At 39.9% G+C, this 15,454-nt stretch overlaps 1 protein-coding gene across 3 annotated transcripts; it reads right to left on the reverse strand.

Moving 5' to 3' along the window:
* Nucleotides 1-3,044: 3,044 nt before the first annotated feature.
* Nucleotides 3,045-15,444, reverse strand: ctdspl2b (CTD (carboxy-terminal domain, RNA polymerase II, polypeptide A) small phosphatase like 2b). 3 transcript variants are annotated; one of them, XR_003272376.1, is made up of 14 exons: nt 14,357-15,083; nt 11,413-11,600; nt 9,816-9,954; nt 9,576-9,725; nt 9,084-9,332; nt 8,864-8,960; nt 8,284-8,395; nt 8,107-8,193; nt 7,888-7,950; nt 7,711-7,790; nt 7,409-7,535; nt 6,410-6,505; nt 6,179-6,298; nt 3,045-3,250 (listed from the first exon to the last, which is right to left on the reverse strand). XR_003272376.1 is itself a non-coding variant. In XM_026166728.1 (13 exons), exons 2-13 carry the CDS (start codon nt 11,575-11,577, stop codon nt 6,233-6,235), a joined length of 1,431 nt encoding a protein of 476 aa, XP_026022513.1. In that variant the 5' UTR covers nt 11,578-11,600; nt 15,126-15,444; the 3' UTR covers nt 6,100-6,232. The 3 variants fall into 3 exon arrangements, 2 of the variants coding, with proteins under 2 accessions (XP_026022513.1, XP_026022503.1); XM_026166728.1 differs by lacking the exons at nt 3,045-3,250; nt 14,357-15,083 and adding an exon at nt 15,126-15,444 and having other exon boundaries at nt 6,100-6,298; XM_026166718.1 differs by lacking the exon at nt 3,045-3,250 and having other exon boundaries at nt 6,100-6,298.
* Between the last annotated feature and the right edge of the window lie 10 nt (nt 15,445-15,454).

Consider the following 15,454-nt stretch of genomic DNA (forward strand, 5'->3'; position numbering starts at 1 on the left):
TATTTCAACTGATGATCGTGGAATCTGCAGTTGTTTAGAAATGGCTCCTTGGACTTTGGCCACCCCAGTGAGTGCTATCAGACAAATCCTTTTTATGTTGGCAAAGAGAAACTATCACCTCAATTCAATCATGATCAGTGACGAGATCTTAATACACCTTGGTCTTATCAAGTTATAAGACACCATAGAGCCTTCAGCATCACGTATTAAAAGTGAGTGTATGTATTTGAACCTGTATGCAGCCTTCTGACCTTGTGTGGAAAAGAGAAAAACCAAAATGAATCCAAACTTATGCAACCAATACTTGGTTTTTTTTGTAAAGATGTATGCTGTACAATTATTCCACCCTGGAAAAAGAACGGCTCAACAAAATCATTAAAAGCCGTGACATCCATGCCCATATCATACAAAATGACGGCGTTGCTTAGTACGAAACAAATATTGATTTTTTTTTATGATTGAGAACCAACAATCAAGTTTACTATTCACACGATATATGATACTTGCGATGGAAAAGTCAAGACTTTCTATTAGCTAATAATGCTAAATTAACAGATTATTTTTAATTCAATTTGTGTTTTATTTATCATGTAATACTACATTAGAGGAACATTTTACTTTATTTTTTAAAATTAAGACTGCCTAAAAACTGTATTTTGTACTCACCAAATAAGATGCACACAATGCAAATAGCTGGTGCTGACCACATTGTAAATGTCCTGAAATGTAAGCAGGAAACCCCCTCAGAAAAGTTTTTGTTAAATCCTTTTTGTTGTAGAGAAAGTTTTTAGCTTTGCTGAGAGAACAGGCCAGAGAACAATCTTCATAACTGCTAACACTATAATGCCTGTCTCTGCTGAAGAAGTATTAAACCTCCTTAGGATTTTATCTTCGATCCTTCTTCGGTGCCGCTGTGCTCAAACAAGCTGCCGACTCTTCACTTCAGTGTCAGCCTGCAACTCTACACCTGGTCTGAAAGCACCGTAATTAAGGACACTGGTAAAGGGGAAAAAGGAGGTGTGAAATGAGGGCTGTGAAACGCAGAAGGGATTTAAGCAATGGGCACAGCCAAAATGTTGCATTATTAATCGAGTGTGTTGATTAAGTCCTCCATTTGAAACTGGACTCCTGTCAGGAAGAGACAGAAGACACCAGACTGACTGCTGGAAGATTTATATGACATCTGCTACCAACAACTCCCATACCCGACCTGATCCAGCCTCTAAAAAGAGTAAAATTAGAACATCTTTGAATCTAAGATACCATAAAATGATAACAATTCTTATCAACATACTATTTCCCCAAATATATGCAAGAAAAATGATGCGTATGATTTAGATGAGTATGTCTCACTTGCTAAAATTGATCTTTTGTTCCTTGTTTCACCTCTTGTTTGACTGCAGCTCCATTTGTATGTTGAGGAGAAAGTGCTTACAAAAACACGCATGGTCAAACAGAGAGCAGAGAGAAACCTACATAGATCCTAGGCAAGTGAGAGGTTCTCACATAAAAAAATGAAATCAAACCAGTGCAAATACAGCAAATAATAGGAATTAAATATTCTCCCAACATCTTTCACTTCTTAGAAATGACTTGTTCATCTTGTTTGTACAGGTGATTATAATAAAAGCAAGTCTTTACCCCCGTCCTAATTTCTTAGCATACTTGTCATACTTCAGTGTTTCAGACCATAAAACAAAGATAATGAACTTTTTAAATAATGATGTAATTTATTAAAGGGAAAAAGTTATCCAAACCTACCTAAAAAGTTGTCCCCCTTTGTTGAATTATGAATCCGCTTGTATTAACCACAGGTTTTCTTGGGGCGGTTTGGGGGGGGGGGGGGGGTAATCTGAGTTCAATTTTACCAGCCACAGGCAGACCACCTGTTTGGTCAGAAACATTTGCTGACTAGAAGATGTCTGTCAAATTGAAAAAGGCTAAATGATCTCAAAAAGGAACACTTCACACCATGATCTAAAGAAACTGCTGAGAAGACTGACATCCATCAGCCTGGAAAGCCATTTCTAAGGCTTTGGGACTCCAGCAAATACAGTGAGTGCCGTTATCCACAAATAAGGAAAACTTCAACAGCGGTGAACTTTCCCAGGATGGGCCAGGCGACCAAAATTGATCCAAGAGGCTCATCCAGGAGGTCACAAAAGAACCAGAACAACTTCTAAAGAACTGCAGGCCTCACTTGCCTAAGTTAAAATCTAAGTTCATAATTCAACAATAAGAAATATATGTATAGGAGAATTCCAAGGATAAAACCACTGCTGATCAAAAAGAACGCAAAGGCTCGTCTCACACTTACCAGGAGACGAGATGATTATCCACAAGACTTTAAGGAAGTAGCAAAATATTCTGTTAACTGACAAAAGTTTAACTTTTTTTTGGAAGGTTTGAGTCCTTTTATATCTGGATCAAAACAGCATTTCATAAAAAATATTATACCAACAATCAGACAGTGGTGGGAGTGTGATGGTCTAGGCTGCTTCAGAAAGGGGACGACTTGATGGAATCAGGAATTCTGCTCTCTACCAGAAAACCCTGAATGAGAGTCAGTTTTTCAGTTCAAGCGTTCTTGGAGTGTGCAGCAAGATAATGATCTGACACATACGACCAGGTCAACCCCAAAATGGCTCTGGAAGTTCAAAAAGGTCTTGGATTGGCCTAGTCCAAGTACAGAGTTAAATCTGATTGAGATGCTTTGGCATGACCTTAAACAGGCCGTTCAATTACTTTTTAAAAAACATAGGACTAGGTAGCTTTGGATGGCTTTTTTTCCCTTAAACATTTTATATTAACTCAGGTCATCTTTGTCTAATATAAAAGAACAATTGATGATCTGAAACATGACAAATGTGAAAGTACAGAAGGGAGCAATTAATTTTTCACAAAGCTGTAAATGTTAATGAACTTTAGGTTATAAATACCTTTGTACCATTCAAAAGCAAGTTTTTGTAATTTGAAGATGGATTTAAAAAAAAAAAAAAAGTGTGATTTTGACTTAAGTGCAGCCTTTGAGCTTTAAGCAAAAATATTGGATTAACTTTATTAGACGCAACACAAAACACTGAGTGAACATTATGCTGATCAAACTCTGTTGAGATAAATAGTACGAAGCACTAAATCCAACATTTGTAGGCTCTAATACTTTGTGCCATCATTCCCGTGGAATTGACGATATCAGACTTCTACCTTTGTCCTCCCAGAATTTAAAGAACATCTTTCAGCATCATCTGAACTGTAGAGGAAATAAAACAAAAAAGGGCATTCAAGATGTTTTTAACCGTTTTAAAACTGTGTTTCAGAAATGAACTGTATATACACTTTACAATAGCATACAGCCTGACAGATAACAAAGATCTCCTAAAACATTTTAAATACATCTTCAGCACAAATAGCAATTCTTGCAAGTAAAATGGCTTAATGTATACTGAAAATTAAACCAAAACAATAAGAAAAAAAAAAAAAAAAAGGCATCGACACAACTGATCTTTTTGGCAGAAAAAGTGCCATGATTTAAATTTAATTCAGGACTTTCCCACAAAAGCAAGCTGTACTCTTTACATGCTAAGCTTAACAGTTCAGTGACATAGCGCTAAACTAAACATACAGATATTTGTAAGAAACAAAAAAAAGAAAACACAAAACTCCATCTGATGTAAAGTTAAATCTTCATTAATACATTTAAAAGTAGATATGACATGCCTTTAGAAATCAAAAATACAAAAGCTTTTTTCCTTACTTTAAGGATTTTTTTTTTTTTTTTTTTTTACATGAAGCTGCATGTATTGTACAACACTCAGTGTACAATAAACTGGTAATGCACATAAAAATGAGTTGGATGAAATGTATCCAATGCCTCCTGTTGACCCTTCAGAATAAAAGCCATGACTGACGATTTTACATAATCGCACAGCCCAGTGACGAGATTGAGCGCATCGCACCACACAGAGTGAGGCTTGCATAACAGAAGATGGTCAGGATGGTGAGAGATCATTGGGTGGATGGGGAGCTGGGCTACCACGGTGGGATCTCGAGACCGGTCCCCTATTCCAAGCACATTACTTTTGACTCTGAATGGAATCATAGAAAGACACTTGAGCCTTCAGCCCACGTACACGTTACATTCATAGTCTGTGTACATGTGTACTCATTACGTTGTGTCTGAGCAAACACCGTTGTGGCTTTTAACAATGTAACTTGAATACAAGCTGATTTTTAAGTTCTGGAGAGCAATTTACTTGCGGCAAGAAAGGCAAAAACAAACACAAAACAACCGTGAGCAGCAGGGATTGTTTGGGAAGAGTAGGATTCAACCTAGCCAATTTCCACATGGGGGCACGACTCAAATGGCATCACAGTACACAATATATATACTGCACACTATCGGCAAGGAAAAAGAAGAAGAAAATTAATAAATTGTCAAAGGGTGGATATCTCCATGTTTCAGCATCAGCAAAGCTTGGAGGTTTGATTGTCTCTTTCCAGTGAAGTATTTTATGGGTTGGAGCATGGGAGAAAAGCCACGAGGAGGAACTTGTATTGTATGGCACTATACAGGCAACACACACGCACGCACACACGCTGTAACATAAAATGCACTTAAGATTCCAACAAAATCTAAAGAAAACGTTGCCACACCGTCACAGGCTTGTATTAGCGACGGGCATCCGAGTTTCCATGACCTCCCAAGTTTAGGCTTGTACAGTGGCCAAAACACGGACAACACTTCACCCTACTGTGCGTCTCATCATCAATAAATTATGCTGGGGAAAAAAACCAAACAAATAAAAAACAAACCAAAAACACATTCATTTAGTTACCATTCTTAAACAATCCTTTTAACGGCTAAAAACAAAGAACAAACGCTTAAAAATACTACGAAAAACATGTGAAACAGGCAGAGGGGCAGACGGTGAAGCTGACAGTAACAGTATGCTGCTGGTGCCAGGTATAGCTGGTACACGGTCTGGCCATTGACTTCTGCCACAGGTAGACTTTATGACACACTGGCAGAGGTGCGCTACATTAGTCATAATGCTACTGATATAGCCATCAAGTTACACGTGACAATTAAAAGAAACCGATCGAGGTTTTAGCGAGAATACTTGCTCAGGAGCCGGAGACAATACTGATTACACACGAATGACGAACTGCTATTAAAACGAGGAGTTAACGGTGACACATCACTTTGAGAATGAATGCCCTTAAATCATTACAATGTGTCAGATTTACAGGTCAAAAGATCCTTAACATTTAAATCACAGAGCCATGTTGTGTCCACGCGTGAAGCCAACACATTCATTTAAACCTCAGAATGAGAACAAGCTATAAAGTCCTGGATTTATTCCATTTTATTTGACTATGCAGCGGACTGTCATTTACAGGTTCTCCTATATGGGGAAAATGGTTAACAATGAAACTTACATGACCCTTTTAAAATCTCGTATCTTACAAACAGAAATGAAAATTTTCTTTTAAACCCCATCTTTAAAAACAAAAAACAAAACACCAGTTTTACCAGAAAGCGCAAAAAAAACAAAAAAAAAACCAAAAAAACTGCAACCAACAACAGAAAGTTGACGAAGCTACAGAGGAATGCATATGACTTTCAAGGCTACAGTTTTTAGGCTTGCCCATACACCGAATCAGTGAGTGTGTGTGGCTAGGAGTAAACATACACACATGCACAGATTGATTTACAGGCCAGTCACTCCTGCTAAAAATGGTCTGTAGCCACAGAGTGTCGTATCGTCAGTACTGACAGCGTGAGCACCAGAGGGTTGGACTGCGGTCGGGCAAGGTGGAGTTCCTCTTTACCAGGTGGTGTTTTCATATCCACTAAACCAGCACCAAGACTTCAGAATTTAGTGTGGAGCTGATATCTGGCTCCACAGCTGAAGAGTCGCTTAAAAAGTGTCGACGACCTGGGCTTGTCCATAGTGTGTAATTTCATCTATGCGCTTACGATTTTTAGAAAATCTCACCCAGATCTTTTAAAAAGGTTTTCTTTTGAAGTTCTCTTTTTTTTCTTGTTAAAGCAATGGTGAATTTAAAAACAAAACCAAAAAAAAAAAAAAAGGCTAATTTTTTTTTTTTTTTTTTTTTTTTTAAAGTAATGGCAATGTTGTAGTTTGTAATCCAAAGAGAGGCTTTTTACACGCACGTGTTGTTCTCAGTCTTTTCATGTTGTCCCCATTTCGAGAGTTTGTGGTTGGCTTCAATCGGGGGGTAAAAGGTCGTGAAGCCGGAACCGTTCCCGAACGTGCGGCCGCACATCCTCATTCTGCAAGTCGAAGGGGTGGGGGGTTAGATTAAGTTTACTCACATGGTCAAGTTACTCTTATTGCTGATGTAGTTGATCCTACAAGAGTAAATGAAAGACAGGACAGCTTACCATCTCAACCAACTTCTCAAGGAAGGGCACCAGCTTCAAAAGCTCATTGTCATTCTTGTCCATGAACCAGCTCTCTATGGGAATCCCATTGGACAACTGCAGAGACCAAAGAAAAAAAAAATCTATTTAATTAAACTGTGACCAAAGAAGAAAAGATCTGCTGTTCTGCTGTGTTTGAAGTAGCTGAAGATCTTAAGTGGGGTGGGTGGTGCTTTCTCCCTATAACAGATGTGCACCAATCTGAATGACCAGAATAGGCAGGATTAGAAACAAGTAGAGCTCAGGTTGAGCTGTTTGGAGACAAAGAGAGAAGCAAACCTGAGACGGTTTGGATATATGATTAGGGGGAAAGCAGATATACTGGATAAAAGATGTTGAATATGGAGCTGACACACAGGAGGAAAAGAGGAACCACAGAGAAGATTCATGGATGTAGTGAAGAAGGACATGCACACGGTTGGCGCTGACAAGAAGATGCTAAGGATACCACTAGCTGCAGGATGATCAGCTGTGTTTATCCCAAAACAGAGCAGTCAAAAGTGGTAGCTGTAACAGTTCACTGTCTAATCTAGTAATGTCACTTCACCCTTCTATCCTCTGCTTGGGGAGTTACTATCTATACTATCTATACATATAGCTTCTGTTCCTGAATTCTGGCATTAAAGCTGATCTAAAAAGGGGCGTTGGAGGAACATTATGTGCCCTTTTTGATACAAACTGTCAATTTCACTGTATTAGACACGTTTCAAGTGATGTACCAAAAAAAGACATTGACATTTAGTGTTGAGCCATATTTGAAATTTTGTTCAACTATCACTTGTGTTCAAGTGGATTTTTGTGCTAAATATTCAGGAATAAATCCCAGTAATATCCAATTCATAGTAGAGGGACAAACGAATGAAATCCCAAAATTTTTTTTCATTATTCTACTCATTGTCAGAATCTCTGATGCTTGCTGATAACCAGGCAACACCTGCATATCAGGTGTTGGTGTCTCACCTGATATGCAAAGGCTTGTGGTGAATTGTCAATAATGATGGTCTTTGAGAGATCTCTTCCCAAAATGTTGAGATCCTTGATGTAGTTTCCCTGGACACAGACACAATGCTCACGAAACAACCTGTGCCTGCAGTCACAGTGGGCGAAGAAAGGGGGGGGGGGGGGGGGGGGGGTGACAAAGTTAGCAAAATTAGTAAACAGTTAAACATCTGCTTTATGAGCTCTACTCTTGATTCGCTCTGCATAAAATTTGCTTTAAAGTTTCTTGTGCACCAATAACCAGCTAATTAAGCTCAACATACCTCACAAGCTGCTTTTTAGGATCCAAGATGTTGAGCAGTTTGTCTGCATACACCTTTTTAGAGGCTGTAAAGAGGATGATCTAGAAAAGAGAACAAAGAGTTCAAAAATCTTCAACTTTAAATCCTCATCTTCAAGCATTTAGAAATAATTAAGAGAAAGAACCAGCTTGTAATTACCTCATATATTTGAGACATGCGTTCCAGAAACTCTCTAAAGAATGGCCTCAGGCGCACATACACCTGCACAGGACAGTTTAATGGTCAGTGATCATTTCGAATGAAAATATGATCCCATAAGAAAAATTTGTCCTTTGAGGCTTTTTAGAGACATGAATATGGCCCCCTCTAGTGGCAACGTGAAGAAAGGAAAAAAAATAATAATAAAACAAGACATACCTGATAAATGACATCCTGAAAGAGGACAGGGAAGGTAAGTGCTGCGTCCTCCAGCTCATTTAAACTGCAGTGCACCAGAGTTTCATCCTAATCGACACACAGAAAAATGTCTTGAGTCTTTGGAGGCCTTTAAAGATTTCCAGAGAGATTCATTAATTTGAAAAAAGTGTTGCTGACCAGGTCTAGGACCAGAGAGAACTCAGGTGTGCTGCGCGTCTTCAGGGGAAGGGCTGGCTTACGAGTGAGCTGCTCCTCTGTCAGTGGAGGGACGTGCTTAATGAAGAAGTACCTACACACCAAAACAGACTCATCAGTAAATGCCACAACATTCACAGTAAGTTGGAAACCATTAAAAAAAGGGTTTAACTTAAATCTCGAGTCTGCTTAGATTCAATAGCCAAAATGTTTTACTTATCGCATTTTTAATGACTACCATTGGAGTCTGCAGACAATAAAATTAAAAGCCTTGTGTGACTGACCATGCTCCTAATTGTGTTTTTTCCTAAAAATAGGACAGTAAGACTATATAAGTGAGGTACTTCTGTACATAAGGGTGTCAGGTTGGTGGTCTGAGTGTCATGTCTCTTCACTTTGATTCTACTTAGTTCAAAGGTCTTTCAACAATATAAAAAGAGAAACATTAGCCTTTATCCCCAATTTGTCTGCCTGTCCACATGCTTGATTAAGCTGAAATAATCACTGTAGTGTTTTTGTTGTGGAAACGGTTCAGTGAAGTGTAGCAAGCCTTTAAACTTACGGGTCAAACACTTCCCAGTCTTCCTCGTAGGATGCCTCTGGTGGTACTGTAGCTGGAAGGGTGTCCACATGTGCCATATCTGGACTGGTGCCTGGAGCTTGGAGCGCAACAACAGCATTTTAAAAATATTAGAATCAAGACCATAAATCAGCATCACAAGAAGAGCAATCAGTTGCCACCATCTTCATTGTTACTATGTTTTCTCAGCTGTGGTATCTACCTGTGAGAGGGGGGAGGTCAGCATCCGTATCCAGCTCTCCTTCTTCGGTTGTGGGAGAAGCCTCGAGGATGTGTGGCGGTCGCAGAGGTGGGAGCTGTGAGACGCTCGAGTAGTAGTTGGTGGTGACGCACAGTTCCTGCGTGGATGTAGCAGTGCTGGTGGGCGTCTCCACAGCTTGCTCAATGTCCAGCTGCTTGACTATCTCCTCAGCTTCTAATGCTTGGTCTGGAGAGTCCGAGCCGGAAGAGGCTGAAAAAAAGAAAAGAAAAAAAAATGGAAAGAAGAAAAATTTAAGATGGTGCCATTCTGAACTAACTAAGAAATGCATCTTCATCCTAACTTGCTGTCCAAAACAACTGGAAGAGGGGCTGATTATTGTCAAAGAGCAGCTTATGTTAGATTGTTTGACTTTAAAGTTAATAATAAAAAGATAAAACGTGGTTTCTGTTTACAATTGAAAGCACAACCCCGACTACTTTGGACTCCACTTACCATTCTTAGCTGGTGAGAAGAAGTTGAAAACGGGGGAGAAGATGGTCCCGAGAAGGGTCGTTCTGGGAGGGCTGGTGGTCACCTCAACGGCTGTCGTCTCCTCCAGACTACCATTGGGCTTCTCTTTACTCCTGTCGTGATTGGTTGCCTCTGCAGAGGAGGAGAGGGGACACGTTCAACAGTGTTAGCAGAGAAAACAGAACTAAATAATAACTAATCTTGTTTATGTGAGTTACTCACGTCCATTGACGGATCCTCTCCTGCCAACTCTGCTTATATTCCTCCTGGGTGTGTTGGGGTCTGTGGGTGTAGAGGTGATCAGGTTGTTGTCCACATCACAGTGGAGGCGTGTCTTCTTTGCTGGGGTTTCCTCCTGAACCTGACAAGACAACACACCATTACAGGAGTTGTGTAAGTTATGAGTGCAACTGTAATTAAATAAAAGGCAAACAGATTTATCTCTGTTCAGTTGAGACCTCTAAACATTTCCCAACCATGAGAGAGAAGGGAAAAATCTTTTGTTGATGGTTCAGAATGACCGTTCTAGATTAGACCATCAGACACATCTACTATATAGACTGACTAACCGGTCCATTAGACCAGTTATTCTCGCCCTTGTAAACTGCCCTGCACGCCAAAAGTGATGCCACATCTGCTGCTGCAAGTCACGTTCTGGTGCAGATTTGGCCAGCCACGCATCTCCAAATTTTGGTTGTTTTGTTTGTTTGTTTTTAACCACCAGTTTAAGGACGCACCATTACATAAGCTCAGCGACTGACAGATTACACAGAAGGGGATGTTGCAACATTGCAACACAACCATGCCACCCCCCCCCCAAAAAAAACACCCCTAAATAAACAAAAACACTGGTCTCCGCTTTAAATACTGCAGCAAGCATTCGCAGACGGTGCTGGTATAATCAGTACCGAGTTCTCGCACTTGGCATATAACATGCAAAGAGTATAACAGGCTAATCAGGCATCAAACACAGAAGAGCCTTTTTCTTTATGTAGAGATATTTTTGGCACCCATTACCAGCTACAGTCTGTCATTTTTGTTATCTGGTGGTGCCATTTAAGCATATTTAATAATGTCACTGAAGCATAAGGTGATTCAAACGCCCAACTTTTACTGAATGTGGATCCACCGTTTACATGCACAGTAACCCTGACACATGAACAACAAAGAAAAAGCTAAATGATATTGCTTTTGTTTTCCCCCCATATCTCTCAAATGCAAACTCTCATTATGCTTCCACTGAACCTACAAAAATATCTGCATGACACAGTGTATTGTCATAAAGGTCAGAATCTAAATTAAGCTCCCCCCCCACTAAGGAGTTAAAAACATATTTATAGAGACAGGGCAAAAACAAAACAACAAAAAGAAAACACCTTTTGGGACTTCATAGGAAACTGCAGGGAGAAACCTAGAATGTATAGTGTGATTATCAAAATGGCCATATGTCTTTTCATAGGACAAACGTCTCTAAGCAGAGTTGACTTTTCCACTTGTTACCACCTCCTGTCCTTGCACACCAACTCTGTGAGCCAGAAGCTAAAATTAGACCAGAGCCCGAGTTCTCAGACAAGCTGCTGCATTCCACCAGACATTTCCTGGGAAACATGACACTCTCCACCAAGAAACACTGTGTTAAACTTAGAGACATTGATAGCGCATTGGTTTTTAAAGCAGTGTTTAACATACGTGCCCAAAAAAATTTCATCTCTTTAACAGCTAAAAAAAAAAAAAAGACAGCAGGAGAATAACTTCTCTGCCTACAAATTTTTATTTTTACTGCTCACAGACTGGGTGATGCGAGCTTGGAAGAGGTTACCTTTACAGCATTTCCTCTGATGAACTTCTTGATGGTGGAGAACAATCCTCTCCCAGTAGTAGGAGTGTCCTCTTCTACTTCTGAATGCCTCCGCTTGGTTCGGGATGGGCGGCTTGCCAGAGTGGGGTTCGGTTGCTGAGACGCCTTACGCATTCTCAGCCTCATTGTTTTAGCAGTCACATGTAAGGCTGTTTCAGAAAAAGGAAACAAAAAAAAGAGCAAATACAGGAAGAGACAGAGGAAATCATTATGGCTGTACAGTAGAGACAACAGATTTAATCAAACGTTCAGTTGGTAATGAGTACAAACAAGTTGTTCTAGCAGTCTCGAATGCATTAACTTTTAAAATGGGTGAGTCAACGGGTTGCATCTGTGTGCAGAGGAGTAACACTGGTGAATTTTCTACCAACATCTGGATGCATTCAAGATCCCGTTTCACTTACATCAGTGGATCCGGCAACAACAGCTGGCTTTACTTTCATTTGTACCACTAATGGAAAAAAAAAAGTTACCCAGGATCTTACTGTACATATACTCAAACACTCCCACTCGAGTGTGCTTGTAAGATTAATGTTAAAGGCGAGCCCGTGTTAGACATAAGCTGAATAACTATACGTAAATATAAACAAAACAAAATCTGAGGGAACTACAGATATTTCGTTGAGTGATTTAGCACTGTCCTCGCCAACCTTTGCAGAAAACTTAAAAACAATTCACAGTGAACAAAAACTGTCAAGCATGCCTGGCCTTTGTGGTTACGCAACTAAAAATGTGTCCAGACATATCCAGCAGCAGTCCACACACACACACCTTCTCATTGGATACAGTACACATCTCACATACTGTAAATGTACTTCCCTACATCTGCTTCACATTTACACAGGGGCGTATCCATGGACATGCCACAAGTGTGCACGCTGTTGCCCAATCCCACATACAGGGGAGTGAAAAAAAAAAAAAAAAAAAAAAAAACTTAAAAAAATAAACATCACCAGGAGCGTGCATGCTGACAGTGTGCCTGAAGGCTGCGGCTGCTCCAAGTATCAAATAACTTAGCAAGTGAAGACAGTGTCATTACTTCACTGTAACTGTACTCGTAAGGGAAGGATGCAGTCTATGATTTATTATACATAGGTTTCCTTAAGAAAATAGTTTAAAAAAAAGTTTCTCATTTGAGGGGGCTGTTGGGGAAAAAAAAATAAAATAAAAATGTAAATAAGGCCATGAGGAGAGATTTTGTAATAAACCTGCCAATTTAATCCAGTTTTAGAACATTTTAAACTGTATGTGTATGCTTTTGAGAGTTAAAAAGAAGATTATTTTAGTCTACTTGTGCACTTTAATTCTTCTGAAAGATCCTGTTTTACTTTATAGAACACCGTATTTCCATCATCTTGGCACAAACACTTACACTGTACTAAAATAAGATCACAAAATAAAAGCTTCTTTATTAAACAATTTCAGGTTTCCCTTCTCAGTGAGTTTTATGATTTCACAAAAGTATACAAGAAAAAATGTCTAGGATTAAAATGCGTCTACCTGCTACCTTTATTCAGCTAGCTTTTTTTTTTTTGTTGTTGAAATATCGTTATCAAATCTTGTATTTAGCTTTTTTAAACCATACGAGTTTCTTTGTTATACTCATTTTTCTTAAACTTTTAAACGCTCCAAAATAACTGACATTGTAGATAATCCACCACAGCACTCCTTACACAGCCCTTAATATATAAAATATCAATTATGTTAGCACATACTACTTGTTAAATCTTAGAAAACAATAACTAAAACTTTACTTTTGATACTATTCTGCCCACTGGTTTAATGTATTCTTGTTTCCTCTACATTACAGTGGAAACACTCAAAATAATGGTGAAGCTCACACTGGTTTTTGTTTAAGTGATCGATATGCCATTATAGCCTGCAGTATCAAGTATTATTGATTCCAATATCCCAGCGGTTACCTTTAATCTTTGCAGACTGTCACTACTTGTTTTTGTTATGGTAATGTGTTTAGCAAAGAACGACAACTTCTGACACCGCTGTTCTCCTAATTACAAAGTGTTATGAGTAGAAATGTCATCTTTACGCGTTCACTTTGCATAGGGGTTTTTCTAGAAATGAAGGAACACAGTTATGTCCATTACTTTGTGTAGTCATGCCTTTCTTTCTTGTGCATTTCACGGGAATGTGCGCAGCATACCGGACTTTCGAGTTGCTGCTAAATAAAGAAGCATTTAAGTGCTTGTTTTAATTGCTGTACGATCAAACCCCACTAAAGCTCAAGACGGCAACAGCAAAGCTACTAAAGGTCTACCTTTCAAGCACAGCATGCACTAAATGTTTGCTTCACCAAGGAAATCAGCCACTGACCGAGAATCATGCACACAGCAAGAGAGCGGGAAATAGGAACATGCATGCAGCTGAGATTGTATGAGCAAGCTAGCCGCTAGCCCTGAAAACACACTGGAAAAACGAGTGAGGCCCTTCGCACAACCCGTCCGCTCTGCAAAATTTACCCCGAGGCTAGGGTTGGCTAAGTTGCTTAACGAACAGATGAATCATACAACATAACCGGCAAAAACCACTAACATTTAGACGTATTTCACACTATTTCCACTTCACTTAGCGACAAGAAAACAGGCGTTTGAAAATGTTTGATCAGTTATGAACCGACCATACCCAGCTAAATGAGCAGCTAAAGCTAATCAACTGAACCAAGTACAAGAGGTCAAATTATGCTTCGTTCATCGTAATAAAACCAAACCAAAAACAAACAAACAAACTTGACTACACAATCCTGCTTTAACGCAATTTGATATCATACTGACAGGCTTTGCGTCAGCCTGAAAGTAACGTTGCATTGTTTATGCGACCTGGCACTCTGGTCGCTAAAAGTAACGTTAGCATATTCAACGAACCAAACCCCCCAAACAGGCTAACTTACCGTCTGCAAGCCAGTGCGACATCGTGCCTTCAGCGGAATGACGTTAAAAATGAACAAGACGACTTAATAAAAAGCATAGGTCATCCAAGCTGGCGTAAAGTTTGGTGGAGGGGTTCACTCGAACGGCGTTACTGTCTTCATGTTTGTCAGCGGAAACTCGGAATCGTCAATCAAAACAGCCAACAGTAGCGCTATTTTATCTGCTAATCCCATCACCGCTACATTTAACCAACAATGCAGCTGATGCACCGGTCTGCTGGGGTACACGGACACGTCTAACTGAGCGCCCTTTGAATTCTATTAAACGGAAAGCACGGTGGTAAAGAGCCACCCTGGCGGAACTCAGCTGAGGAATGCCAAATTGGATGCTAGGTTCAAAGGATGCTAGCAGGATTTACCTGGCGACAATCTGCATTGTTACATCTGTTACCTTATTTGGGTAAGAGTAGGTACATTCTATATGACTGTTGAACTAGTAACAATGTAGTCAATTTAGTAATAACACTGAGTAGATAAAATGTAACTAAACGTGATATCAGGTTGTTCAGGAATTAGCCAGGTCCGTGGTAGGCCATGTTTAGCCGTCCTTAGCTATATAACCTAGCTTAGCACCGCTGGGTTAACTAACCGAGCCTTCTTAAAAACCAGCTTCTGGCAAATAGATGTGCACAGGACAGGGGAAAAATAACTATCTTGTCGTTAGCCACTATTACATAAATGAGGAGTAAATAAGTCAAATGAACGGGGTAGGTTAGCGTGAGCGACTTACTTTACAGTGATCCGCAGTGGCTGGAGATGATGACTCAAGGCTGATTAACCATCACAGCAGAGGCACTGGTTTGTTTTTGTGATCGGTTCCGAGTTTTTCCTTCTATAGCTACTCACGGACTGTCTTCAAAATGACACACCGTTGTGTTACCAGGCGCCATTTCCCGCCTCTGCTCAGTCTCTCCGAGGCAGATACCCGTATGGGACACAGACACACCCCCTTACCTCTCAAAAACACCAGCCAGTCTGCAATGATCACTGCCGCGAACCGTTTCTTCTGCCAGCGATCATAAAGGTAAAGGACTGCTCGTCGACAAAGCAACAACCAAA

The sequence above is a fragment of the Astatotilapia calliptera genome, chromosome 1 (genome assembly GCF_900246225.1).
Source record: "Astatotilapia calliptera chromosome 1, fAstCal1.2, whole genome shotgun sequence".
In the NCBI taxonomy this organism is placed as follows: Eukaryota; Metazoa; Chordata; class Actinopteri; order Cichliformes; family Cichlidae; genus Astatotilapia; species Astatotilapia calliptera.

Bases quoted from the DNA above. Each gene is read 5' to 3' on its own strand.
- ctdspl2b (XM_026166718.1), bottom strand. From the start codon at position 14,378: ATGTCGCACTGGCTTGCAGACG. The intron at 7,951-8,106 runs GTATGTCTTGTT...TGTCCTGTGCAG, and splicing joins TTCAGGATGTCATTTATCAG to GTGTATGTGCGCCTGAGGCC. The intron at 6,506-7,408 runs GTGAGACACCAA...TGGTCTCTGCAG, and splicing joins CACAAGCCTTTGCATATCAG to TTGTCCAATGGGATTCCCAT.